The sequence below is a fragment of the Ascaphus truei genome, chromosome 5 (assembly GCF_040206685.1).
Source record: "Ascaphus truei isolate aAscTru1 chromosome 5, aAscTru1.hap1, whole genome shotgun sequence".
NCBI classification, from domain to species: domain Eukaryota; kingdom Metazoa; phylum Chordata; class Amphibia; order Anura; family Ascaphidae; genus Ascaphus; species Ascaphus truei.
The window spans coordinates 9,327,694-9,355,177 of record NC_134487.1 but is presented as its reverse complement, the minus strand read 5'-3'; the positions used below and the strand labels follow the sequence as shown (position 1 = coordinate 9,355,177).

Sequence of the window (27,484 nt, the reverse complement as noted above, 5' to 3'; positions counted from 1 at the left end):
CTGCTCAAAGACTTTAATGCCACCATTGACTACCCATGAGAAAAAGAAATTAACAGCCACTAAGGAGGAAATTGAAAGATAGTTCATTGACATTCCCAAATGGAAGATACATTCCGATTGGAATGACCTTGAAACACCCCATAAAAACAATACCGACAGATTCCAATCAGAACTTTAAGCGCGGAAAGAAAATACATTTGCTAGACAGGGTTGGGGGGGGGGGGGAAGGCGAAGACATCGGAAAGTGTGGGTCTACAGCGGCAAGAAGGGAAGGAGGCAGTCCAGGCCGAGGTGCTGACCACTCCTCGTTCTGATCATCTGCACAATACAATTGTTTTGCGTGAGATAAGGACACGGATGTATTGGCGTGGAAATTATTGCTGCATAAATTCTTTAGCAAAAAATTGAGACTGGATTTTAAACACCCAGCTCACAATATACCATAGAGGCGAGTGAGTACTCGCACTTACAAGGTGCCACCTCTTTACTGGAGGATAAGGAATGCACCCCCAGGGAGGCACCTTTCACAAAACTCAGAGCGCAATCACCTTTAGAACCAAGCGCTAACATTGACGTTTTTGCTAAGGCTGTCACCAGGAAATTAGAGATGATACCACAACACTTGCCCATATCAAACCTCACGCCAAATGAACACATTGCACTCGAACTCCAGGAGACTTCGGACGTTGTCATCCAGCCGTCAGACAAGGGTGGCAAGTCCTCCGGCGTGATGACTATATCAGGGAAAATATGAGATTACTATCTGACACCAAATACTATAAGGTCCTTGACGCAGATCCTACCCTAAATTTTAGAAGGGATCTAATAACCATACTAAAAAAGGGTGTGGACCATAAGGTTTTGTCAAAGCACGAATATGAATGTATACTTGGCAAAACCCCACAAATAGCTACTTTCCACAGTCTCCCCAAAGACTACAAGCATAGATTTCCACCTCCAGGACGACCTATCGTTTCTGGTTCGAGGAATTTGATGGAGTATGCCAGTATTTATGTTGATAAAGTATTACATCCTTTTGTTATGAGCCTTCCCTCATACCTCAAGGACACGAAGGATGTCCTTCGGAGACTGTATGGGGTCTCCATAGATGAGCAGACCTTCCTGGTGGGCCTGAATGTGGAGGCTCTATACACAAGCATTCCACATAACTTGGGGATAGAGGCCCTCTGCACATTTTCTATACACTAGAAGTACTGAACATAATCATCACAGCAACACTGTACTGAAATTATTAGATTTCTTACTATCCAGAAATAACTTCATGTTCAATTACTGCATATGCCATCAGATCCAAGGTACAGCGATGGGCATCAACCTATGCCAACCTGTACCTTGGATGGTGGGAGAAGACAGTGATATTTTCTGACAAATCAGGCACACTATACTCAGTACATCGATCTATGGTGTCGCTACATAGATGACTTCTATTTCTATGGCACAGCACTAGAGCGACTCTCGTGAGTGCATCAGTGTACTATATACCAATTAAGTTAATTTAACATTTCGGAAGAGTACGGCAACCAACAACCTCTTACATGCTCACACCCGTGACCCATCACATTTGGCCAGGAAGCTTTGAGACGCCCATGTGCCCTGAGGGCATAATCCTTTTGTCTCCTTGTGAATGAGGAAGTCGCTCACTCTATATAGGAGCACTGCTGTCTTAGGCGGCGCTTATATTGCTGGCGCCCGCGATGCTGACGTCACGCTGTGGTTGCTGGAAAAATCTAATTGAAATGACTTCCAGCGATCGCGATCAAGCCGTCGCGTCACACAAGTACGTCAAGGGACCAGCACTTTAGATATTGGGTCAAATATGTATCTTGCTTCAAACATCGGGGGCCCCCAGAACTGGACCCCAGCACCCAAACCTACAGGGACATGGGGGATCCCGAGATGTTTACTATGGAATTTTCTTACAGGAATTCTAGTCCAGGAGAAACAATATGGCCACCGAGATCAGCGTCATTCTGACAGCCAATAAAAAGCTGTGACATCATCGGGAGATTACATTGCAGCTTCCGATTGCGTGGCTAGCAATTTATTTAAAAAATAAGCCGTATCACAGCAATTTTGTGTTTTTACATGAATAGAATAAGTGGCCTCTGGCTCTCATGAAATCAAAATCAGTTTATAAGGGCTTCCACTGAGTCACAAGACATTTTTAAAAGGTTCAATGGTTCTTAACCATTCACATAGATAGCAAGCTCTTTGGACCAAGAATTTCCCCCTCACATCTAACTGGACTGACATTAAATCCTATTGCATCGGTCCCCCAGCAAGCTTCTTATAGTAAAGTCTCCAGGACAAGCACTACACCATAGTGTAGCAGTCAGCGCTCCTCCGCGCTCACGCTGAGGCTGCTAATCCTGCGCAATCAGGAGCGATTGCATGAACTAGCAGACGAGCCAGCGTGCGCGATCGGGAGGCGGCGCACTGACGTCACTGGGCCAATAGCCCGCAAAGCGCTCAGAAACAGGTTCTGCTGTCGGCTGAAAATCCCAGCGCCTCAGCACGCCTGCGGACGCTCGCGGGAGCCCCCTTCTCAAGACATCCTCATTGAGGTTGCCGGGGCTCACCGCGGAGCGTCCGCACGGCTCAGCGCTGCCTGTCCTTCTATGACTCACTCTTACTTTGGCCTGTATTAAAATAAAGAAGGTCTGAAGGCAAAATCGTGAGCGGAAATACTCTTACCCTTTAAAACAATGCGCCCGGGGGGAAGACCAAGCTGTCTGAAGGACATATTGGAAGACGTGTCTGCAGAGAGTATAATTGCCATGTGGACAAATATTTCCCAATGAATTATGCCACTACTCAATATAGTCCCGAGAGCCGAGATCACCGTATCACAGAGCCCCAAACGCTGCGCGTTATTCCCAACCAGCGCCGCGGGGCGCAAAAGGCCTGTTTCTCTCTCTCTATATATATCTATACATATATGAGCATACAGTTGTATTTGCATATATATATCTATATATATATAAATGGGGGTTAGGGGGGACATGGCTAAGGGGCTTACTAGATACAAAATCTATCACGTTATGTAAAACATTCACCCCTTATTAGCCAGATAAACTCCAAAAGACGGGGTTCAAGAGTGGGACCGGCCGTTTATACGCGTGTGTTTTTATGAAACCTGACATCTTAGAAGAGGCCTACTAGTAAAAGCTACTGGCCTATGAAGTGGGAGAAGTGCCCCTTCCAGTTTCATGTAGCCGTGCTCACGTGACTTTCACCCACATTAACTAAATGGTGCTATGGCCTATGCCAGTTTCCGGTGCCAGAAGTTACCGTTATAGCGAATTCATGGACTGGGAGCAGGGGCAGATTTCCCAGAAGGCCTCAGGCTTGAGCCGCAGTTTTGTTACGCGAGTCTTACCGTTTCCGGACCACTCCTGTAGCGTCACGCGGTCATGGCGACCAGACAGCAAAGGACGCCACGGTGTCACATGCCGCCGCTACACTGAGGAGGGCCGCCCCCTAGCCTACGGTCGGCAAAAAGTTAAGTCCGCCACTGCCCGTAAGGTGTCTTATGGCATAGCACCGCTTAGCAAACACAGGCCTTTATCACAGTGCATAAAAGGGATTACTGTCAACTACATAATAAATATACACATACACACACACACACACACACACACACACACACACGTAGAAGAGGTTACTATTAGAACGATAATATATATTATGATTATAGCCATGAAAGTTTAGTATGTAATTTATTAAGCATTCGTGTGTGTGTCAGTGTGTGTGTCTGTCAGTGTGTATCAGTGTATCTGTGTGTGTGTGTGTGTCTGTCAGTGTGTGTGTGTGTCTGTCAGTGTGTGTGTGTGTGTGTGTGTGTGTCTGTCAGTGTGTGTGTGTGTGTGTGTGTGTGTGTGTGTGTGTGTGTGTGTGTGTGTGTGTGTGTGTGTGTGTGTCACACCTTTCTCCCGATTATATACCTAAATCTTTAGTTTCTACTGCATACTGGAAACTGCATCAGACCCAGCGGAAGCTAAATAAACACATATACACTGCTCAGATTGTAAGCTCTGTGGGGCAGAGGCTCTGACATGGCTAAGTCAGGGAAATTAAAGACGAGGGTGACAGACATAAATGGGAACAATGATCTAATTCGTTCTGTACATTAGAGAGTGCGTGTACATGGTATTATATATATATATATATATATATATATATATATATATATACACACATACACACACACACACACACACACACACACACACACACACACACACAGTAATCTGTATATGTGAATAGATAGATGGACATGACTGTAGCCAGCCCTTACCATGCCCTCCTCTGCAGTATTTGGGATGGGAGTTGGGGAATAAGTTGCCCCCCCATGCTTACCAGACCAGAGGAGCAGTTTATCATGGACCTCTTCCTGAGAGCCGGAGTCCTCGGTCAGGGCAGTGGAGGTGAACCCGTAGGGCAGGGCAGAGCCCAGGCAGATGTTGTATTTCAGGGCCTCACAGGTGGTGCTTTTCTTGCACCTATCCATGTAAAAGGTCTCATTGAGCTGAGCTCCCCCTGAGCCAGGGAGGCAGAACCCAAACCCAAGAACCCAAACCCAGCAGATCCAGAGCACCAAGGAGGACATCTTGGGAACAAAGGAGGCAAACTCTTCAATTACTCCAAAACACAGATGGAGGTCCTCTCAGCAGGATGGGGGTCCTGTCAGCAGGATGGGGGTCCTCAGTAAGATGGGGGTCCTCTCAGCATGATGGGGGTCCTCTCACCAGGATGGGGGTCCCCTCAGCAGGATGAGGGTCCTCAGTAAGATGGGGGTCCTCTCAGCAGGATGGGGGTCCTCTCAACAGGATGGGGGTCCCCTCAGCAGGATGGTGGTCCCCTCAGCAGGATGGTGGTCCCCTCAGCAGGATGGGGGTCCTCTCAGGCCTCTGCAGTTCTGCAAACTTCCCTCCTCCATTTTACTCGCTTTCCTGTTGCTGCCAAGAAAAAAAAATCCCCTTTTCCAAAAAGAAAAACAAACCCTGAACTAACAAAGACCCCAAACTCTCCCCCCCCCCCCAAAAAAAAAACCCCAACAACCTGGGACAACAGATGCAGGGAACTTGTTTGGGGGTTTTAAGTGAAAACAGCTCCCTTCTGTCCCCAACAAACTTACAGAAATGGGAGGAGGATCTCTGGAAAAAAAGCAGAGTGGGAGAATGTAACCTGATCCAGAAGCTGGGATCTGTCCTCCTTATCCCCCTCCTCCTGCACACTCACACACTCACACACTCACACACTCACACACTCACACACTCACACACTCACACACTCCCTCTCACACTCCCTCACACACTCACTCTCACACACACTCTCCCTCACACACTGACTCTCACACACTCTCCCTCACACGCTCACACACACTCACACACTCACTCTCCCTCACACTCACTTTATTTGGTCCCTGTGCTGCTAGCTAGATTGGACACATCCTTTCCCAACCCCAAGCTGCACTGATTCCTTGTACATTGTTTAGGGGTTTTTTTTTAACACCCCGTTTCTCCTTAGAGCTGACCCTGGAAGTGCTGCTGATTCCAGGCATGTGAGATCCAATTCACAAGTCTCTGTGTCCCCCCCCCTTTTCCAGCAGAAAGCGTAACGTGCAAAGTGCTGCCTTCTGCGTTGATTTCTTTCCCAAAACTCTTGTTTTTCTTCTGAAAACTCACCCTGGAAGTGCTGCTCACTTCAGCAGTTAGGAGCTGTTTAAATCACATGTTAAAATCGTTTTTTTTTCCCGACACAAAGAAAGAGCTTAAATCACTTTTGCATTGAAGTCCTTTTTCCCCAAACTCTTATTTTTCATCTTAAATCTCCGCCTGGACGGTCCCGGACAATTCTGGGGGGGGCAGCAGATCTCCCAGATTTGTTCTTCTTCCCAAACCCCCGACACGTGCACCGGTTGCTTTTGCATGGATTGGGTTTCTTGTGACCCACACTTTCGGTTTTCCTTGGTGAGATTCTGCTTGGAAGAGCAGGGAAACTCAGGAATGTGGCTGCTGGAACATGCACACTGAAGGGGGGTGAGGGGGGTGGGGAAAGGAGCAAGGATTCCCTGCCTCCCCTCCCCCAAAAACTGAGACAAGGACAAACTGGTGATTGGCAGGACAATGTGCTGAGCAGCATCTCCCAGGGCCGGGCTACTCCATGGGGACCAAGTGCATCCCTCCCAGGCCCAAACCGTGGCATGTTCTATCTATAGCATGAATACAGGAATAGTAACTTCACTTTGTGGAGCTCTTTTCTCCAAATGGGACGCAGCGCGTCACAATCGCAGCGCAGCGCGCGGTTCGCAGCACAGAGGAATGTTACAGACACGGCCCCTGCCCCGTGGAGCTTACAATCTATGTTTTTGGTGCCCGAGGCACAGGGAGATAAAGTGACTTGCCCAAGGTGACAAGGAGCCGACGCCGGGAATTGAACCAGGTTCCCCTGACGTGAACTCAGTGTCATTGTTGTGCCTTTGCTCACTCAGCCGCTCCTGCAGGAGACGGACAACTTTTTCAATACAAATAAAACAAAGTGGGCATCACATTATAAGAAAAGACATTATGGAACTAGAGAGAGTGCAGAGAAGAGCCACCAAATGAATAAAGGGGATGGACAGGCTAACTTACGAGGAGGGGCTAGCTAAATTAGATTTATTTACTTTAGAAAAGAGGCGTCTAAGAGGGGATATGATAACTATATACAAATATATTCGGGGACAATACAAGGAGCTTTCAAAAGAATTATTCATCCCACGGGCAGTACAAAGGACTCGGGGCATCCCTTAGGCTTCGTCCCCGCGGATGCACGTGCAACGCACACCTGGCACAGCCCTCTATGGGGCTGGCCCCAGTCGGCGTGTGTGCGCGATGCGTGACCACCTTTGCCAAAAGACAAGATTTTTTTGGGCGTGGCGGCCGAGTGTCGGCCACGTCATATGGTGGCGGTTCAGCCAATGAGGGCGAAACACCCGCATGACATCATGGCTGCGCCCCCATCACGCCCTCCCCCCCCCCCCCACTCTACTCAAGACACGTGTCCTATCGCTACCCCTAGCCCGCGACTCCAACGCGGCGTGCACGCAGTGACTGGGACCGTAGCCTGGAGGAAAGGAGATTTCACCAGCAACAAAGGAAAGGGTTCTGTACAGTAAGGGCAGTTACAGTGTGGTACTCCTTACCCATGGAGAGTGTTGGCAGAAACAATAAAAAGGTTGGACATCTTTTTGTAAAGGGAAGGTATACAGGGATATACCAAATAAGTAAACATGGGAAGGATGTTGGTCCAGGGAGTAAATCGAATGATAAATATATTACACTCTGCTCATATTACTCGACCTCTCTGCAGCATTTGACACCGTGGACCACCCTCTTCTCCTTCATATTCTCCATATTTATTTATTTATAAAATATTTTACCAGGAAGTAATACATTGAGAGTTACCTCTCGTTTTCAAGTATGTCCTGGGCACAGAGTTAAGACAAATAATACATGTTTTCAAATACAGTTACATAATGAGCAGGGTATACATTATATACAAGACATAGCATGCACAGTATGACCATACTCTTGGTATTCGGAACAAAGCTCTATCCTGGATCTCCTCTTACCTCTCCCATCGTACTTTCAGTGTCTCTTCTGCTAACACCTCCTCCTCCTCTATTGATCTCTCTGTGGGGGTACCCCAGGGCTCTGTCCTGGGACCTCTTCTCTTTTCTCTGTACACACTCTCTAGGTGACCTAATAACATCTTTTGGGTTTAAATATCACCTCTATGCTGACGACACACAAATATACTTTTCAACATCTGACCTTACACCTGCTGTACAAACCAAAGTTTCTGAATGTCTCTCTGCTATATCATCCTGGATGGCCCTCCGCCGCCTTAAACTCAACATGGCTAAAACAGAGCTCCTCATACTTCCTCCCAAACTTGGCCCTATTCCCTCCTTCCACATTACTGTTGGAACTACGATCATTCACCCAGTAGCCCAAGCACGCTGCCTAGGGGTCACACTCGACTCCTCTCTCACATTCGCCCCTCACATTCAAAACATTTCTAAAACTTGTCGCTTTTTCCTCCGCAATATCACAAAGATACGCCCTTTCCTCTGTTGCTCGACTGCTAAAACTCTGACTCAGGCCCTCATTCTCTCCCGTCTTGATTACTGTAACCTCCTGCTGTCCGGCCTTCCTGCCTCTCACCTGTCTCCCCTACAATCTATCCTAAACGCTGCTGCCAGAATCACTCTACTCTTTCCTAAATCTGTCTCAGCGTCTCCCCTCATGAAATCCCTCTCCTGGCTTCCGATCAAATCCCGCATCTCACACTCCATTCTTCTCCTCACTTTTAAAGCTTTACACTCTTCTGCCCCGCCTTACATCTCAGCCCTAATTTCTCGCTATGCACCATCCCGACTCTTGCGTTCTGCTCAAGGATGTCTTCTTTCTACCCCCTTTGTATCTAAAGCCCTCTCCCGCCTTAAACCTTCTTCACTGACTGCCCCACACCTCTGGAATGCCCTTCCCCTCAGTACCCGACTAGCACCCTCTCTATCCACCTTTAAGACCCACCTTAAGACACACTTGCTTAAAGAAGCATATGAATAGCACTGTGGATATTCTGAACACGATACATAAGCTTGGCCCCCTGCAGACGCACTTACCAGAACTCCCTCCTACTGTCTCTGTACGTTCTCCCTACCTACCAATTAGACTGTAAGCTCCTTGGAGCAGGGACTCCTCTTCCGAAATGTCTAAAGCACTTATTCCCATGATCTGTTATTTATATTATCTGTTATTTATTTGATTACCACGTGTATTACTGCTGTGAAGCGCTATGTACATTAATGGCGCTATATAAATAAAGACATACAATACAATAATAAATATCAGGGATACATTTCTTTTTCCCCTTATGAGACATCATTGGATGATATGTCACTGGTGTTATTTGTTTGCCTTCCTCTGGATCAATATACTGTAAATACAAATATAGGATAAAGTTTCTGTCGTCTACATTTAGCATATGTCTTTATTCAACCTCATCTTCTATATACCATCTAATATGTAACTATGTAAAAGTGCAACTATTGTGAAACTTTTAATGTCTGTCTCTGTAGTAACCACGTGCTTTGCACTCTCCACCCAATCTTGTTGTGGTAACACTGTTTGTAAGCGGGTCTGTATACAGGGTGATTATGTTGTATACAGCGTCGTTATAAGTGTTTTTGGCGTGAAACGGACGCACAGAAGAATAGCAGGTTAACGCGTCACTGTATGAAACCCATATCAAAGTGCTGTGCGGCGTCAGAGGCGGAGTTTGGATGTGACGTTGGGCGCGTCTGCGTAAATGTTATGTTGAACTTCAAGCATACATCACTTTTGTGCGCCATAAATGCGTCAAAATGGTCAGTTAAATAAAAAACAAAAAGGCAAGTAACACAAACAGTTCTTAATACATCAATATGTGTGAACAGGACGCGCGCCGTCCAAAGAATAATCAAACGCGCGCCAAATGTAAGACTGAATAATGACACCAACATACATCAGGGCGCTAGTGATTTGGGGATTATTTTTTTTTATTTTACGCAATTCACTCTAAGGCCGCGCTTATAGTGCCGGCGATGCGACATCGCCTGAAAACAAATGCATTGCCGCTGCTGCGTGCGCTTATAGTGCGCGCAACAAAACGACGTCGCGAAAACTGGTAGCCGTCAAAATTAGATTTTTCAAGGGCTGCCGCGTCACGTGACGGCCCTTGAACCAATCAAATTGCTGGAAATAACGCAACGACGACGCCCAGCGAAATATAACTTTCGCCGGTTAGCGACGTCACCCGTCGTGTCGCCATCGACGGCACTACAGGCACGGCCTTATAAATCCCTTAAAAAAAAAAAAAAAAGCAAAACTTTTCCAGAACACATTAGCTGTAAATGCTCGCCATAAAAATACTTCTCCTTTCTCCTTACCAATTCAAGGGCCTTTTTTCTGCTGTTTTAAGCGTTCGCGTCCTTTATAAACGCTGTAGCTGAATTCTGGAGATAACCGTGGCAGAAGATTGGCCGCGCTGGGAGGTTAAAAATGGCCGCGGACATTCACTCTCGATAAGGCAATAGAGGTTGCCACGGTAACCGTGGATGCCAGTAGCATAACAGGAGATAATTCAGCCCCCAAAAATGTAAAGTTTGAAATAGATCAGCATACAAATACAACTCCCACGTGTGTGCACACGCGCACGCCTCAGACAGCTCTGCGACCCCGCCTTTCCCCGTTATCTCCCAACATACAGTGCTTCCGCTGCAGCAGGGGATTCTGGGAAATGACATGCAAATGAGTCAATGACTAAGCCACCTCTGCTGAAGCAGGGATGTCCTTAAAACCTGACCTGTTGGTGGCCCTTGCGGACTGGGAGGTGGCCCCTGTAATAGTGGGTACATTCTTTTCTACCACACTCCTTTAGTAAAAGGTGGATTATTTTGTTGTAGTTTCAATATAATACATATTTTCTAGTAGAAAACGCGTTGCGGCAGAAGGTATGTGTAGGGATCCCGGTTTTAGGTTTTTTAACCGAAAATAAACCACCGACTGATCATTTTGCACTTTTTTGTGTAAAACAGATAAGCACTGGAAAAGAAGCCTCCTATTCTATTAAATTCCACGTCTTGTGGCCGCCGCGTCCCTCAGGTACGAGATAAAGGGGGGGGGGTATAGAAGCTAAAGCAAGGTGCGCCGAGAAACACCAAAATCTAACGCGCGTCCAATGTCTTCATTATCATCACGGAGGGAAAAATAACAGATGTTTTAAAATAAAATCACTGGGAAAAGTTTAAAAATAAGTGTAATTTTTTTTTTAAAAAGACACCGATTTTATATATAAAAAAAAAGGAAACCCTGATTATAAGGAACGGGGCTGCGATACTAACGGGAAAGGGTTATATGGTCATTTTACCGCATTTCTTTATGAAATATGAATTATTTATTGTTGTTTATAGATAAATGAATATTTATTTTCTTAAGATTCCGGCTGTACCTGTAATCCTGGACACACCGCCCTGGTTAAAGGTAGATGATAAACTCCATCAAAGAAATCAGACAATAATAAGTCATTTGAACAATGTTTTTTATTATATTTTAATCATTTTGCTGTAACCAAATGCTTTACAGTGTATGTTTTATTTTTTTACCTAATCTCTTTTGAGACTGTTGTTAACTGTTGTGTACAGGCATACCCCAGTTTAAGTACACTCACTTTAAAGTACACTTGCGAGTAAGTACATATCGCCCAATAGGCAAACGCCAGCTCGCGCATGCGCCTGTCAGCACGTCCTGAACAGCAATACCGGCTCCCTACCTGCACCGAAGCTGTGCGCAAGCGGGGAGACTATAGAGCCTGTTACACATGTGTTATTTACATCAGTTATGCGCATATATGATGATTGCAGTACAGTACATGCATCGATAAGTGGGAAAAGGTATTGCTTCACTTTAAGTACATTTTCGCTTTACATACATGCTCCGGTCCCATTGCGTATGTTAATGTGGGGTATGCCTGTGTTACATAGTTACATACATGCTCCGGTCCCATTGCGTACGTTAATGCGGGGTATGCCTGTGTTACATAGTTACATACATGCTCCGGTCCCATTGCGTACGTTAATGCGGGGTATGCCTGTGTTACATAGTTACATACATGCTCCGGTCCCATTGCGTACGTTAATGCGGGGTATGCCTGTATAAGGGGAAATTGTCACCCCCCCCCTTTTGTTTAAACGAATAATGTTACCATTATTAGCCAAAGATATAAAGAGGGAGAACGATAATGAGCATATAAGACTAGAATTAAATATGTGCATGTTTATACAGGCAGCAAATCCGTGAAAATGATACTTTAGGGGCGAGAGAAATGTAAGAAAACCGTGGGAATTGATCCGTTGTATATGTAGGAGCGCAGAACACGTGTGTTACTGGCCCGGCCTGTAGTGAGGGAGTCAGGACATGAATCTGATCTCAATCAGCGTAACGAAGCCCCCTGTATCACCCAGTGTTTAACCCAGGGGTGGGCAACTCTAGCCCTCAATGGCCACCAACAGGTCAGGTGTACAGGATATCCCTGCTTCAGCACAGACGCCTCAATCACCTGAAAACCTGACCTGTTTGTGGCCCTTGAGGACTGGAGTTGCCCACCCCTGGCTGATCAGGTTTGTAGAAATATCTGCAGCCCAGAACGACACTTTCCTTCTCGTTTATTATATCCATTTACCTGGCGCCATAAGGGCCGAAACGTTACACGTTGTTTTAATTTTTGTATTTTGACAGCTTGAATACCATTTCTTCTTCTTTTTAATACCCAGGAGTGCTGTGGTCAGCCCCATTTTTGTTGGTACCCGTTTCCGGCCGCTTGAGCTGGTTAGAGACGGATGTACGTGCCCCCATATAGTCCTTTGTATCACTGCGAGTGCCCGGGACACATGCTTGGGTTTTCCTTGCCTCTCTCCGCTTATCTCCGCCCCAGCATCTGGAAGCTTGGAAGGCAAAGTAGTATAACTTTTATAGGACCCTGTGTACATTGTGCCCACTATACTATTCTTACAGCTGCTGTTATATTTTATCATTCATAATATATTATGTATAGGTGTAGCGCACGTTCCCCCACCCTATGGAATATATGAAGACTACGGTGTGTGCGGTGCGTTACCTGTGGCTCACAGGAGGCCTGAACCTCCGCCGCTGGGAGCCTGGGGTGTACCTGATTCTTCTGGTGACAGTGCCTCCACCCGCAAGGGATCCCGACAGCAGCCCTCCCCGCACCCTCCCCAGCCTCGGCTGTAGGTCGCAGCTGCAGGTGAGGGATGAAGGGGAACCCGAGGGAAATAATGGGGTCAAGAGGAGCCCAGAGGGAGACCCATGCTATATAGGGACAAGAGACCCAGCGCTCTAAGTCAATACTACAAATATAATGTGAATCTGTGATCGCCCAAAAATATAAAACATACATGTAACCAAAATGTGCATTAAAGTGCCTGCAGCACAGGCAAAAACAATCTAGAAAGTGTAAAGACAAAGTGTCCACATATCAAGCCGAAGGCGGTAAACTCGCTTACACCAAACGGGGACAGAGTCCCATTATCATGGAGAAAGCCACTTCCGCAGGGAGGGGGGCCGCTCTTCTGGAGAAGTAGCACTTCCAAAATAAAAACCTAAACAGCAAAAAAGGAATAGCGCAAGCGGCCTAATGCATTACCGTGTAAAAAAAGGAAACGTGTAGCCAAGTCCCCTTTGGGACTACTAATTCTCTGGCCCCTCCAGCACTGTAAGTCCCAGTACAGAGTGGGCAGTGTTGGGAGCACCTCCTGCAGGGCCTGGATGTATTGTTATATGTGTGTTACCTAATAAAGTTCAGGCCTGGTATTACAAGGGGGGCCTATGACTGACAGGAGGCCGGCTTACAAGCCCCTCCCCTGGGAAGGAGGGGGTTTCCCTAGAGGTTAGAGTACGGGTTCTGGGAGTGAGTTCTGTGCTGCCCTCCCTGCTATGAGGACGCAGCAGTGAGTCTCTCCTGGCTAGGAGTGGGCTGAGACCTTGCCCTGTTAGGGGGTAAGGTATGCTGAGGAGGGGTGCTCAGGGCCTCAAGCCCGGGGTACTGCCTTCAGGGAATGGAGCCTGTAATGCTGTACTGAACCAAATAAACCCCAGTTATACCCTCTCTGGTGTGATGTCTGGAGTGTGAATACCAAGAAGAGTTGCCTATGAGGTTCATCCCGGCTGCACCAGGGTCCTCCTGGGCTGGAGGAGCTGCGCTGACCGATGAACCATCCCTGAGAGCGTGTTCTGATGTCTCCCTATACCACCGCGGAGATCTCAGGCCTTCTGTTCCACCTCACATCTATACACCAGCTCCAGAATACATCGGTAGCGACACACTCTCACTTAGGCGTGCGCTTATAGTAAGCGCGATGCGACGGCTTGGTCACGATCGCTGGAAGTCACTTCTATTTGATTTTTCCAGTGAGCGCAGCATCGCCGGCACTATAAGTGCGGCCTTAGGGTGGGGGAAAGGGTGCTACACATTAAAAAGGGGGCGACAAACGCCCACTCACAGGAAGAACAATAAAAACAAGCATAGAAATAGACGCCCGGTTACCGGCAACCGGCTGGCGACTCTGCAATCCAATGGAAGATGATCTTGTTGTCGCTGCAGTTCTGCATCGATCGAGGACACCCCCCGGATCTCAACTGGAGTGTGCCGACGTCCAAGCGAGGGAACACGCCCTCATGAATATGTCCGTATTTCAATCGCAGACAAGGCCGCGGAGTGATTGTCCACCCGCGTGTTCAAAGGGAATCCCGATACACAAACGGAGATCAGCTGCTTGTTACGGGAGTCTCGTGCGCGGCCCGGCGTCGCTATCTGCGTCATCACGCAGCCATTTAGGAAAGAGAACAGAGTTAGGGAGAGATAAAGGCAGCAAACCCCACTATAAACCTCGGGTTACTATAATGAAACCATTTCCAGGCTGATCTTCCTTCCCCACCTATCCTTTCTTTTCTTATTCAATGGTGCTAGTTATTTACATTTAACCCTAGAGATGTGCCACTGTACGTTGTATTCCCCGGTCTGACGGCCCCTTTAATGGGGGGGGGGGCAAACATCTCTAGAAAAATAATAATATATATTGTTTTTAAAACGTCTTATTTATTAGAAGATTTTTCGAATGGCGTCTGTAAGGGAGGAACGCAGAAAAGAATTAGGGGAGGGAAACGGGGGAGGAAGAAGGAAATGATACAGAAGCACAAATACTACAGTGGTTACGCGGGGGCGCGGGGGGAGGTATAATGGCAGTACATGGATGTAAGTCAGTAAATGACATATAACATTGTTACAACATTACTGTATCTTATGTAGCCCCTTTTCCCCGTACTAAAGGAAACACCAGTGCTACGGTTACCTGTTTGGCTACCAGAAGGCCTGAGTCTCCGCCGGCCTGGGGTATCGCTTGGTTGCCTTGGTGCAGAGCCTCCACCTGCGAGGGATCCCAATAAAGTAGGATGATCCTATCACAGGAACCAATACTAACAGTAAACGCACACTCAGGTACATAATAACGGGTTTTACTGAACATATATATATATATATATATATAATATGTGTGTGTGTGACACGGTGTGTGTCTCACTGTGTGTGTGTGTGTGTGTGACAGTGTGTATGTGTGTGACAGTGTGTATGTGTGTGACAGTGTGTATGAGTGTGACAGCGTGTGTGTGTGTGGCAGACAGTCTATGGTTTGGGCCGGGGGGACATGCAGGGGGGGGGCCACTAATGTGAGGTGCAAGGGAGGGTACAGTGATGTCACGTGCAAGGGGGGAGACTCATGTGAGGTGCAAGGGGGGGGAATGATGTGAGGTGCAGGGGGGGGGAGAGTGATGTGACGTGCAAGGGGGGGGAGAGTCAGGTGACGTGCAAGGGGGGGGGGAGAGTTAGGTGACGTGCAAGGCGGGGGACAGTGATGTGGGGGCCAGGGGGGGCGTGATGTGGGGGGCAGGGGGGGCGTGATGTGGGGGGCAGGGAGGGTGGAGAGTGATGTGGGGGCCAGGGGGGGTGGAGACCGCAGCTGTGAATGAGGGGGGAGGGGCGGAGCTGTGAAGAGGAGGGGGGACAGAGTTGTGAACGTGGGGGCCAGCCAGCTGTGAAGGGTGGTACATCCCAGGCAACGCCGGGTCTCTCAGCTAGTATATATATATATATATATATATATATATATATATATATATGTAACGGGTGTTCCCTCTGGCCTGACCCACCCAATCTCATATTGGCCCGTGTAGTCTAACCAGTCCCACATTACAAGGCGTGTGTGGTGGTGCACCTGCAAGTAACAGGACTCTTGAGTCTCCCGCTTGGTGTTATTAGGGGATGTCATCAGGACAGGTAGCTGAGGTAGTGGGTGCGAGTCCAACTTACATCATGTGCAGCGCCTCCACCTCATCAGGATCTATGCTTCCGCAGGGAGATGGTCCTGGTGAGGAACTCCTTCTTGGTGCCATCCACTGTCGAGTAAGCTCACACTCACACAGTGGGGTTCTTGTTTTCAAGGACATCTTTATTAAGTACAGGGATGAAGCAGACTGCCCCATGCAGCTGCCAGCTCTAGCCGCACATCTCTGCGTGATGTCCCTTTGCCAGGTACGCCCTCCAATAATGAAGTGGGATTCCCTTTCTCCTAGGGAGATCACCACTGTGCCAGGTCCCTGGACACAGCGTGGCGTAAACGCACTGGAATTATCACTATGCTCCCGCTAGTTACTGCACTAGGGTCACAAAAGTGTTCCTGCAATATCTGTATCTTCGGGTTACTCTCTGCTCCGAACAACCACTAACTGTCAGTGTTGTGCCCTTTATACTCCAGGGGGCAGGCGCATCTCTGAGGTCACTATCCAGGGACTCAGAGCATACAGCCACTCCCATCCTTACACAGGGCACCACACTTGGGTGTGAGGGAAAACCTCCATAACTACTGTGGGCAGGCCTGTATATACCAGGACTAACTGCCAACAGAGAAGACGTATGCAGTCATTATTATGCATGGCTACATACTCCCCCTGGTGAATACCCACCGTCCCGGCTGGGACCTAAATTTGGTGTACCTTGCGCCAGGAAACACTGCAAAAGAACACACAAATAACACAGCAACATCATTACATAACATAATAATGAACGCTCAGTACACTCACTGACCAGCAGGGAGCGCAAAAGAAACAACAGACCACTCTATTGGACACTCAATAGTAATGCCGAGGATCTGGCTTCTTTACCTCTCGCCCCGCGGCATCATGCACAGTCACACTGTATTCCCGTGGTACTCCTCTTTCATTACAGTACACCACCTTGTGCATATGTACACTGCGCCCAATCTTCCAGACCCGCATCAGTTGAGCTACCCTCTGCTCGGCCTGTATACCTTTAATGGCTCCCCCTCTCTCAATGATATAATACTGAATATCATTCTTGAGCCATCTCTCCCTATTCTCCTCTATCTCTGTCATTAGAGGTTCAGGGACATAGGGGTAATCAAGCCCATGGGACTTCCTGTACTTGGCAATGATAGCTCGCTCAGCTCTGCAAGCCCTAGTTAAACTGGTTTGACCAGCCTTCCCGGGCAACACCCATGATAGGGGCTCATGTGTCTCCACCGGATCATCTAACCCTGCGGACCCCTTAGGAATAATTAGGCCTGCCTGTATACGGTCCCATCGTACCCTTAGAGCCCTAAGGTAGGATTCATCATCAAAATCCCCGGCAGCCCACCAGTGATCAACCACCCCCTCTCTCTCTAAAATAAAGCGGGTGCGGTCAAACCACGAGACATACCCCTCGTACAAGGGGGCCCACCACCTAGTCTCCTTCCGTTCCTCGGAGCTAGAATCTGCATTTTCCTCTAGGGACTCCTCATCAGGCTCACCAGAAGACACTCCAGATGTACCCTCAGATCTGGTATTAACTCCCTTACGGTGAGAGGTATTCCTAACAGTAATACTCATCCCGCTAGGACAATCACTCGACACCGACACTTGTCGGGACATGCTCCCTCCTCCCTCCGACCCATCATCCGACGTACCCAAGTCCAGGCTCCCAGTCCGATCATCAAAAGGACCCCGTGACTCCCCGGACAACCCTAAACTGGAACTAGATCCAAATAGGATAGGGACGGGTACAGGGGCTTTAGCGAGGGCCGTAGGACTAACCTTGGGTGTGGACGGGGTGTGGGGACGGGACCGAACAGTAGGTACTGACAGGGTTTCGACCTGCTCTCCAGCGATACCTGTCTTGACGTCGCCACAAAGTCCATCTTTATTCTCAACAGCGGAGCTTCTGGGGTTGCAGTTCAAACGTCCATTCCCCTGGATAATAGGGGATCGCTTCCCGCTGCTCGATCGCAGAGGCGGCACCATCTCCCACTCGGGGCCTCCCTGGTTCTCCGGCACCACTTCCGCACACGCACGTGCTGCGACGCCATCTTGCGGTGGATTCCCAAGCGGAATCTCTTCCTCCACAAGGATCTCCTCCAACGCCATTCTGCCACGCGATCCAGTCTGGCTCTGGACTCGCTCCTCTGGATCTTCCACCTCCTGGGCCTGCGACAGACACTGTGTCTTAGTCCCGTGCAGGGTAGGTGTAGATCTGCCTCCGTCCGATCCACTAGTCACCACGGCAGTGGGACTCCGGCGATCGGATGGTCGCGGTACAGGAGACACTCGACTCCGCGTCTCCATACCACGAGGAATTTCATCCCTCCATGGCGTACCAATGGTATGACAGTCTCGTCTGATGACTGTCTTACTCGCCAGCCTTGCACACTCCTCATCCGAGGATTCCAGTTTGCAGTTCGGCCGAGGCATCCCAGTAGGAGACCGGCGATGGGCTCCTCGGTGATCACCTCTCCGATGACTCGGCTTCTCTGTCGGAAGCACCACTCTTGACTCTGACTCTGCGGGACTTGGGCTCTTATTCCCGAGAGCTCCCGGATGCTCTTCTGTTGCCACCGGTACATTTCCGGTCATCCCCGTAGATTGTACAGGTACGAATGTGGTCATGGGCCACATGTACTGCAGTCCACAGTGGGGGCATCGGGCTTCGCTGCCCACGGCTCCGCCCGGCAGTCTGCACTGCAGGCACAGACACGCCACAGTCTCTACACCCTCCACCCGGATCACCAGGAAGCCTCCTGGAGCCGAATAGGGGTGCGTGGAAATCACAGGACCTTGGTCCACTTTATCAACAGCTTCAGCCATTTTTATCAGCGGAGGTACTCTGCTCAGAGGTCGGTACTGATCAATGGCTCTTCGCAACTGAAAGGCATGGGCTGATATAGCCACCCTTCCTCCCATTTCCTCTTGCGACATCCGGTGAGACCGCAAACCACTCCCCCTGGTTGAAACTAGGGGGATGTCTCGTAGACTTGTAGGCTGACCCAGCACAGGTGCGGAGTGAGTCATAGTCCATGAGGGCGCGGCTCCAGCTTTCGCGCCAAACTCCCCATCGGGGTGGAGTTTTCGCGTTGGCGCCAATCCTGGCCAACATCTAGCAGACTGCAAAGTTGCAAGACCTTTTGCAGCATGCCCACGCGGTGTCCCGGGAACGCGGGAACCGCCATCTTGGTAAGCATTGTCTTTTCTTTCACTGAAGGCAACGTCTGGCTGTCTGTTAATTGGTGTATAACAAAGTCCATTTTGTTCCTCCCATCGAAGCACACTGTCCTGCTCATTATTCTCAGGGGTATCATCCCGAGAACAAAAACACGACAAACACGGCGCAGCCACGGCTTTCACGCCATTCCATAACAAACTCACAAAAGTCTCTTCTGTAGTCTGTTCTTCACATGACCGCAATCCTGGACCTTCTGCTCTATGCAGATCCTCCATTCTTGTGGTTCTCCTTCCCTGCCATCCTGGACCTTCTGTGCTGTACAGATCCTCCATTTTGACAGGTCTCCCTCTGTTTCTTTGATTGAACCCCGCTCTTCTGTACGTGGAGCTCCGCTCTGCGGGGCAGCTACCACATCTGTACAACAAACATGCCTTGTGCACCACCTTGTGTACCTAACGTAGATCTGACTCGTGTGTGCACTACCTCAGGCTAGGCTCACCCTTCCTGTGTCTACCGTAACACGTTCCTCCAGTCTGTGCTCCTTGGTAAGTGATCTGGAATGGGGACTAGAGTACTCTGGCTCTTCCATGCAGCACTTTGGGCGTCGACCTACTTTTGGCTAGCCTAGTGCGGACCCTTCCAGAATTCCTGCTCTCAGTTACCAGTTTACCCCTTCAGGCGTCCCCCGCTAGCGCTACCTCAAGGCGACTAGAACAGCAATAGCCCCCGGCTCCAGACTCACTAACCCCTAACGGATCCCAAGGCGTCTTTGCGGCATGCATATCCAGCACCTCCCTGACTACCCCTGGCTCCGTCCCTCAAGCACAAAGTGGCAGCAGACACTTTCCTTAATTCCTACTGTGTGCCTAGCAAAAGCCTGTCCTGTTGACAGGTATCTCAGCAGCGCCTCCAATTGTAACGGGTGTTCCCTCTGGCCTGACCCACCCAATCTCATATTGGCCCGTGTAGTCTAACCAGTCCCCCATTACAAGGCGTGTGTGGTGGTGCACCTGCAAGTAACAGGACTCTTGAGTCTCCCGCTTGGTGTTATTAGGGGATGTCATCAGGACAGGTAGCTGAGGTAGTGGGTGCGAGTCCAACTTACATCATGTGCAGCGCCTCCACCTCATCAGGATCTATGCTTCCGCAGGGAGATGGTCCTGGTGAGGAACTCCTTCTTGGTGCCATCCACTGTCGAGTAAGCTCACACTCACACAGTGGGGTTCTTGTTTTCAAGGACATCTTTATTAAGTACAGGGATGAAGCAGACTGCCCCATGCAGCTGCCAGCTCTAGCCGCACATCTCTGCGTGATGTCCCTTTGCCAGGTACGCCCTCCAATAATGAAGTGGGATTCCCTTTCTCCTAGGGAGATCACCACTGTGCCAGGTCCCTGGACACAGCGTGGCGTAAACGCACTGGAATTATCACTATGCTCCCGCTAGTTACTGCACTAGGGTCACAAAAGTGTTCCTGCAATATCTGTATCTTCGGGTTACTCTCTGCTCCGAACAACCACTAACTGTCAGTGTTGTGCCCTTTATACTCCAGGGGGCAGGCGCATCTCTGAGGTCACTATCCAGGGACTCAGAGCATACAGCCACTCCCATCCTTACACAGGGCACCACACTTGGGTGTGAGGGAAAACCTCCATAACTACTGTGGGCAGGCCTGTATATACCAGGACTAACTGCCAACAGAGAAGACGTATGCAGTCATTATTATGCATGGCTACATATATATATATATATATATCGGCAGCCTGTAACACACGGTATATAAGATATACAACCCCCAATACACCCAGTGAGTGTCCCCCAAAGTACAAAGGGTGCTCGGCCCCAATACCCTGATGTCCTTTCCCAATCTCCAGGCCCACCCAAAAGTGTATGGAGCAGAGCTACCCTGTGAACTGTTGGTGCACGTAGGTGAGGTACCTGCCCGGGTACTCCGGTACCCAGGTGCTGCCGAAATAATAAACAGGGATCCGCTGATCCAGCGACGCCGTCATCCACGAAGGCGCCCGCCTCTGCGTGGGGCGAACTCCCGCTAAAGGGTCTCACCTTTGAGAGTCTATTAACGTAGGTGGTCTGGTCCCAGACCACAGGCGCGTGTCACAGCACGGTGTCTTCACTGTGTCCCTGACACTATGCAGTAATGGGGAAGCGTCCCTATCTAGGGCCTTCCCTGAAGCAACCACAAGCTATACTTGTGATGGGGCCTATCTGGGACCTAAGGGGGAAATCTGGACCTAGTCTGGGGGGTCACTGACACCCAGACCCTACCTCTCCCTTCTGTGTCCTGGCTCAACTACCAGCGCGCCAAATGTATCCTTCTATCACTGCCGAGATTGCTGCAGCCCGATTTGCTGGGCTGTGCCACATTGTTCACCGCCCCTTAGCACTATGGGGCTTGTAGTTCCCCTGCGTAGCATGTTATAAGATGGCCGCTGCTACTAGCGATCTCTTGCGCATTCGCGCCACCCTCTAATGGCAGCCGCACCACCCGACTCTCTGGCGCAAGTGCAAGCCCCTTCTGCGCATGTGCGGCATTACCAAGATGGCGGCGCCCTGTACCAGTGTCCGCCCGGAGCCCCCGGCAACCCGGTCGCCCCTCCAACTCCCTTGCAGCAGCCCAGCCGTTCCGCCCCCTGCCCGGCACGGAGATAAGGGGGCTCGGCTACACTTACAACAAACACAGAGAAGGGAGAAGCCATCCCCGGAGACCCAACGTACATGGATTACAGTACCCGATGTTAGAGAACATGTTTAAATTAGGGGTCTAATAAAAACATAAACAGGACAACGAACATTACACCGACGGCTGCGTAAACAGGACGGATCTCCCATTTAAGAGATGTATCAATGTTACGAAAGTATAGAGGTTTGTTTTGACGTATTTGCCTCATTTTCTGCTTGTTTGCGTCCCAAGTCCCGCCCTCTACTGCACTTACCCACCATCAAGGCCAGGCACTGCCCTCTACTGCACTTACCCACCATCAAGGCCTGGCACTGCCCTCTACTGCACTTACCCACCATCAAGGCCACGCACTGCCCTCTACTGCACTTACCCACCATCAAGGCCAGGCACTGCCCTCTACTGCACTTACCCACCATCAAGGCCAGGCACTGCCCTCTACTGCACTTACCCACCATCAAGGCCAGGCACTGCCCTCTACTGCACTTACCCACCATCAAGGCCAGGCACTGCCCTCTACTGCACTTACCCACCATCAAGGCCAGGCACTGCCCTCTACTGCACTAATTCCCTCACCTGCTGTCTCTGTAACTCTCCCATCATACCACTTAGATTGTAAGCTCTCCGGGTCAGGGATTTCCTTTCCTGTTGTCTGATGTTGTTTATTTCACTTATTGTATTTTTATTTCCTGTACTGTATTGTCTCTCTTGTACAGCGCCGAGAACACAGCTGGACACTATATAAAGAGATACAAATAGGAGAACGTTTTCTACAGGTCACCCACATTGTCATCTGGTGCAAGGGACGTTTATTCCACATCAGACATGGTGGATTTTTTGGGGGGACGCAAATAAAAGATAAAATAGTGCCCAGCGTGTCAGCGTTTGATCCATCTGATTATAATCTGTCATGTAACTCCTCCTACTGACACAAATCTCAAGCATTTGAATACATTGACACAAAGGGGTCATTCATTAAACTTTGATAGTGCCAATCGGGGCATTATTGCAAGAAAACTCCCATTTATGCCAATATCTGAGTTTCCATGCTGCAATGACTGGCGCAGTTTACTGAATAACCCCAAAGATGGAACATCCGCCTTTATACATCATCACTTTCTCAGTGTTTACAAATTCAGGAGCTTCCAGGAGCATTAAGCAGCCTGTCCCCCCCCCCCCCTCCCCCCTCCCTACTAAATACTAATCACCGACATGTCATCCCCGGGGCCCCTCTTCGGACAGGACACAGAAGACGCCAGCATGGCTTCCTTCTGCAGCTCTGTCTAAGGCTGTTTATATTTCCATCAATAATCCTGACTGAACAGAGACCATTTTAGGGGCTGGTGGGGAAGCCAGGATTCTGGGGCCGGATTACAAGCTCAGCTCCTCCTGACAGAACGCAGAACTCGCTGATCCCAGGCAGCGCCGGGCAGTTAACCCCTCGGAAAATCCACTAAACTGCTACTTTGTTTAAAAAAAAAAAAAAAAAAAAGTTAAAAAATGGTATTTTCTTTTGCGTTCTTCGCCTCTAATATACAGTATTATACAATGATATACTGTATGTGTAGCCCCCTTTCCCTACGCCTAAGGGAACTACGCGGGCGACTACGCGTGCTGCTGTACCTGTCTGCTCACAGGAGGCCTAAGCCTCCGCCTCTGGGAGCCTGGGGTGAGCTCTTTCTCCTTGTGCGCAGCGCCTCCAACTATGAGGGATCCCAGCGTTGGTGGGGTAACCCCTCACAGGAACCAATCACAGTGATGAATAATACACACACAGGTACATAACTAATGTTTACTGACGCACATACAATAACAATAGCAATAGTAACCCCCTTAAGTACACCCAATAGCCCAAAACTTGGTAGTTCCTCCCCACAGTACTGAGGGTGCGGTGGCACCAATACCCCATGTGTCCTTCCCAGCATGTCCCACCCAAGTGTGAGGTAGCGCTACCCCTGTGACCTGTTGGTGCACTTATACCTTCCTGAGCACTCCTGTACCCAGGTGCAGCTGGTGAAATAAGGATCAGTCAGGTCCCCACGGAGTTGACGTGACTCCGATATTTATTATTGTTTTTTTTTGATCCAGCAGTGTGACGGTAGCTTTGAGACAGGCTATTAATAATACACACCAAATATATAACTGGGTTGAACTGGACGAGGCTTAGATATGATAAAATATAATTTATTCCTTGAAAAAGGTGAACACACGAGATATACAAATAACAGACAAAATATGGACACTCACTTAAGATGGAAATGATGAAACAGTCATATCTGGACTGGCAGTTCATACAGCAATCGTCATAATCATCAAGACACGAAAGACATGAAGGACACATGAAGACATGAAGACAATAGCCATAGGCTGAGCCTGGTTCTTATACAATTATTTCCCATTGAACACAACCTAAACCCAGCCCCTCTCATAAATCAGTGGTGAAGTTGACAGTTTTCCTCAGAGTAAAACTCCTCCCACCCAAGGACGTTTAAAAACTGCTTTCCTATCTAAATAACTTCATAACTTCAGTTCAGTATTACTTACTGGCACGCGAGACATATTAATACATTCCGGCACGCATGACGCTCCCAATGAGACTAAATATTACCATGTAATACTAAAATTAAGAGAGATATTAATATCTGTCTCTTAGGACCGGCTAAACATCAGGTGGCTGTAATCGTTATTTGCGAATCAGTCCCACGAATATACATATGTAGCTTTTAGCACGTTCAGCCGAGGACATCTCATAATATTCTTATATTTAATAAGGTCACTCATTCTGTAGCCCCACTCCTAAATCAGGGGCGTTTGGCCAGTCTACCAAATGGAGTGTCTGGCAGGAAACTATGGTTTGTAAGTGTGAGTTTTAACACTCACAAACCACTCCAGCTTCCTAAACATTTGGTCGCATTCCTTAGTAGGCAGGCATCTTTGAGGGTAACTTAAACAAAGGGCTAGAATCACTATTTTGACATTAACCCCTTCCCTCCCGCATCAACCCTAGTTTATGTGTGAGTGCAAACACCCGGATAACACAATACAGTTACACAGGGGAATAAACATTTGGATATTGAAGCAAGGCAAAACACATTACTGGACCTCAGTCCAGTAAACCCCTTGCTTCCCTGATGAGAGTAGAGGGTGGCCAAATGGGGTGTAACCCCTTTAATCCCGGGCCAAATCCTCTCTATCATGACAAGCAGTTTGTCCATTGTGAAGAGTAAATATTTTGAAACCACTATTTGAAGAGCCCGTCCTGGAAGGGTTTAGAGGCATTGCAAGGTGAAGTGAAGCTGGGGCTCACTAGTGACACACAAAAGAGGTGTTCCCTATAACAACTCCCATCCAGAGAGGCGGCGGAGAGACTCGCAGAAACTCTTTCTTAAAGTCCCAAGTGACTTGTATAACTCCCCAAACACACCTTTCTACAGCACGGGGAGAGACACCGGGGCACAAAAAGGAACACACCTTAGATACTTATTTAAGTAATTTAAATATACTTTATACTCTCTCTCCCTCATGTTATTTAAACATGAGCAGGCTGGGGAGCCGTGTTGGTCCTTTCTTCCATATAGTAACAAAGCAGGGAGAAGGAGTGTGACTTGTTACTGGACCAACAAGTAGTTGATGAGTTACAAGCTTTCCAACCTCTCGGGGTCCTTCATTGGGTTACCCTGACCCTGAGAGGTTGGAAAGCTTGTAGCATAACTACTTGTTGGTCCAATAAAAGGTATCATACCCCTACTCCTTCTCCCTGCTTTGTTACTAAATGAGTTTGCCGGACGTCCCGTATATACGGAATTGCCCCTTATTTCAATGAATTGTCCCTAAAAGGTCAAGGTCTGTCGAGACGTGTAATTGTCCCGTATTTCAGGGGCAACGAAACAATTCAGGGCTATAGGTCTGTCCGGCAGCGACGGGAGGATGGCAGCGATGCGACGAGGGATAGCGGGTGCGGAAGACCATGGCAGCCGCATGCAGAGGGTGGTGGTGGAGAATGACCCATGCCATCTGCCACCGCACCGCTGTCATCCTTCTCCCGTCAGTGCCGGCCGAACCTTCGTCCCTGAATTGTCTGCTGCCAGAACGGGCTTCACTCTACGGGTAATGCACTTTCAGCAGGTGGGGCGGGGGATCCGAGAGGTGAAGACGGGCGGGGCTGTGAGGAGATGGGGGGCTGTGAGGAGGAGATGGGGGACTGTGAGGAGGAGATGGGGGGCTGTGAGGAGGAGATGGGGGGCTGTGAGGAGGAGATGGGGGGCTGTGAGGAGGAGATGGGGGGCTGTGAGGAGGAGATATGGGGCTGTGAGGAGGAGATATGGGGCTGTGAGGAGGAGATGGGGCTGTGAGGAGGAGATGGGGCTGTGAGGAGGAGATGGGGCTGTGAGGAGGAGATGGGGCTGTGAGGAGGAGATGGGGGCTGTGGGGAGGAGATGGGGGCTGTGAGGAGATGGGGGCTGTGAGGAGATGGGGCTGTGAGGAGATGGGGCTATGAGGAGGAGATGGGGCTATGAGGAGGAGATGGGGCTATGAGGAGGAGATGGGGCTGTGAGGAGGAGATGGGGCTGTGAGGAGGAGATGGGGCTGTGAGGAGGAGATGGGGGCTGTGAGGAGGAGATGGGGGCTGTGAGGAGGAGATGGGGCTGTGAGGAGGAGATGGGGCTGTGAGGAGGAGATGGGGCTGTGAGGAGGAGATGGGGCTGTGAGGAGGAGATGGGGCTGTGAGGAGGAGATGGGGCTGTGAGGAGGAGATGGGGCTGTGAGGAGGAGATGGGGCTGTGAGGAGGAGATGGGGGGCTGTGAGGAGGAGATGGGGGCTGTGAGGAGGAGATGGGGCTGTGAGGAGGAGATGGGGCTGTGAGGAGGAGATGGGGCTGTGAGGAGGAGATGGGGCTGTGAGGAGGAGATGGGGCTGTGAGGAGGAGATGGGGGCTGTGAGGAGATGGGGGCTGTGAGGAGATGGGGGCTGTGAGGAGATGGGGGCTGTGAGGAGATGGGGGCTGTGAGGAGGAGATGGGGCTGTGAGGAGATGGGGGCTGTGAGGAGGAGATGGGGCTGTGAGGAGATGGGGGCTGTGAGGAGGAGATGGGGGCTGTGAGGAGATGGGGGCTGTGAGGAGGAGATGGGGCTGTGAGGAGATGGGGGCTGTGAGGAGGAGATGGGGGCTGTGAGGAGGAGATGGGGCTGTGAGGAGGAGGTGGGGCGGAGATGGGGGCTGTGAGGAGGAGATGGGACTGTGAGGAGGAGATGGGGCTGTGAGGAGGAGATGGGGGCTGGACTGTGAGGAGGAGATGGGGCTGTGAGGAGGAGATGGGGGCTGTGAGGAGGAGATGGGAGCTGTGAGGAGGAGATGGGGGCTGTGAGGAGGAGATAGGGGCTGTGAGGAGGAGATGGGGGCTGTGAGGAGGAGATGGGGGCTGTGAGGAGGAGATGGGGCTGTGAGGAGGAGATGGGGCTGTGAGGAGGAGATGGGGCTGTGAGGAGGAGATGGGGCTGTGAGGAGGAGATGGGGCTGTGAGGAAGAGATGGGGCTGTGAGGAGGAGATGGGGGCTGTGAGGAGGAGATGGGGCTGTGAGGAGGAGATGGGGCGGAGATGGGGGCTGTGAGGAGATGG

At 49.6% G+C, this 27,484-nt stretch overlaps 1 protein-coding gene across 5 annotated transcripts in view; it reads right to left on the bottom strand.

Moving 5' to 3' along the window:
• The window catches only part of SMO (smoothened, frizzled class receptor), a 43,775-nt gene extending 37,736 nt beyond the window's left edge, over positions 1-6,039 (bottom strand). The window contains exons 1-2 of one of the 5 annotated variants that reach the window (XM_075599314.1): positions 5,709-6,039; positions 4,381-4,979 (exon numbers count right to left, since the gene is read on the bottom strand). In XM_075599314.1, the coding sequence (XP_075455429.1) occupies positions 4,381-4,630 (250 nt within the window). In that variant the 5' untranslated portion in view covers positions 4,631-4,979; positions 5,709-6,039. Of the gene's footprint in view, positions 1-4,380; positions 5,047-5,082; positions 5,163-5,434; positions 5,627-5,708 lie in introns of those variants that run through there. The other 4 variants (XM_075599316.1, XM_075599315.1, XM_075599317.1 and 1 more) reach the window with 4 other exon arrangements.
• Positions 6,040-27,484: the final 21,445 nt, after the last annotated feature.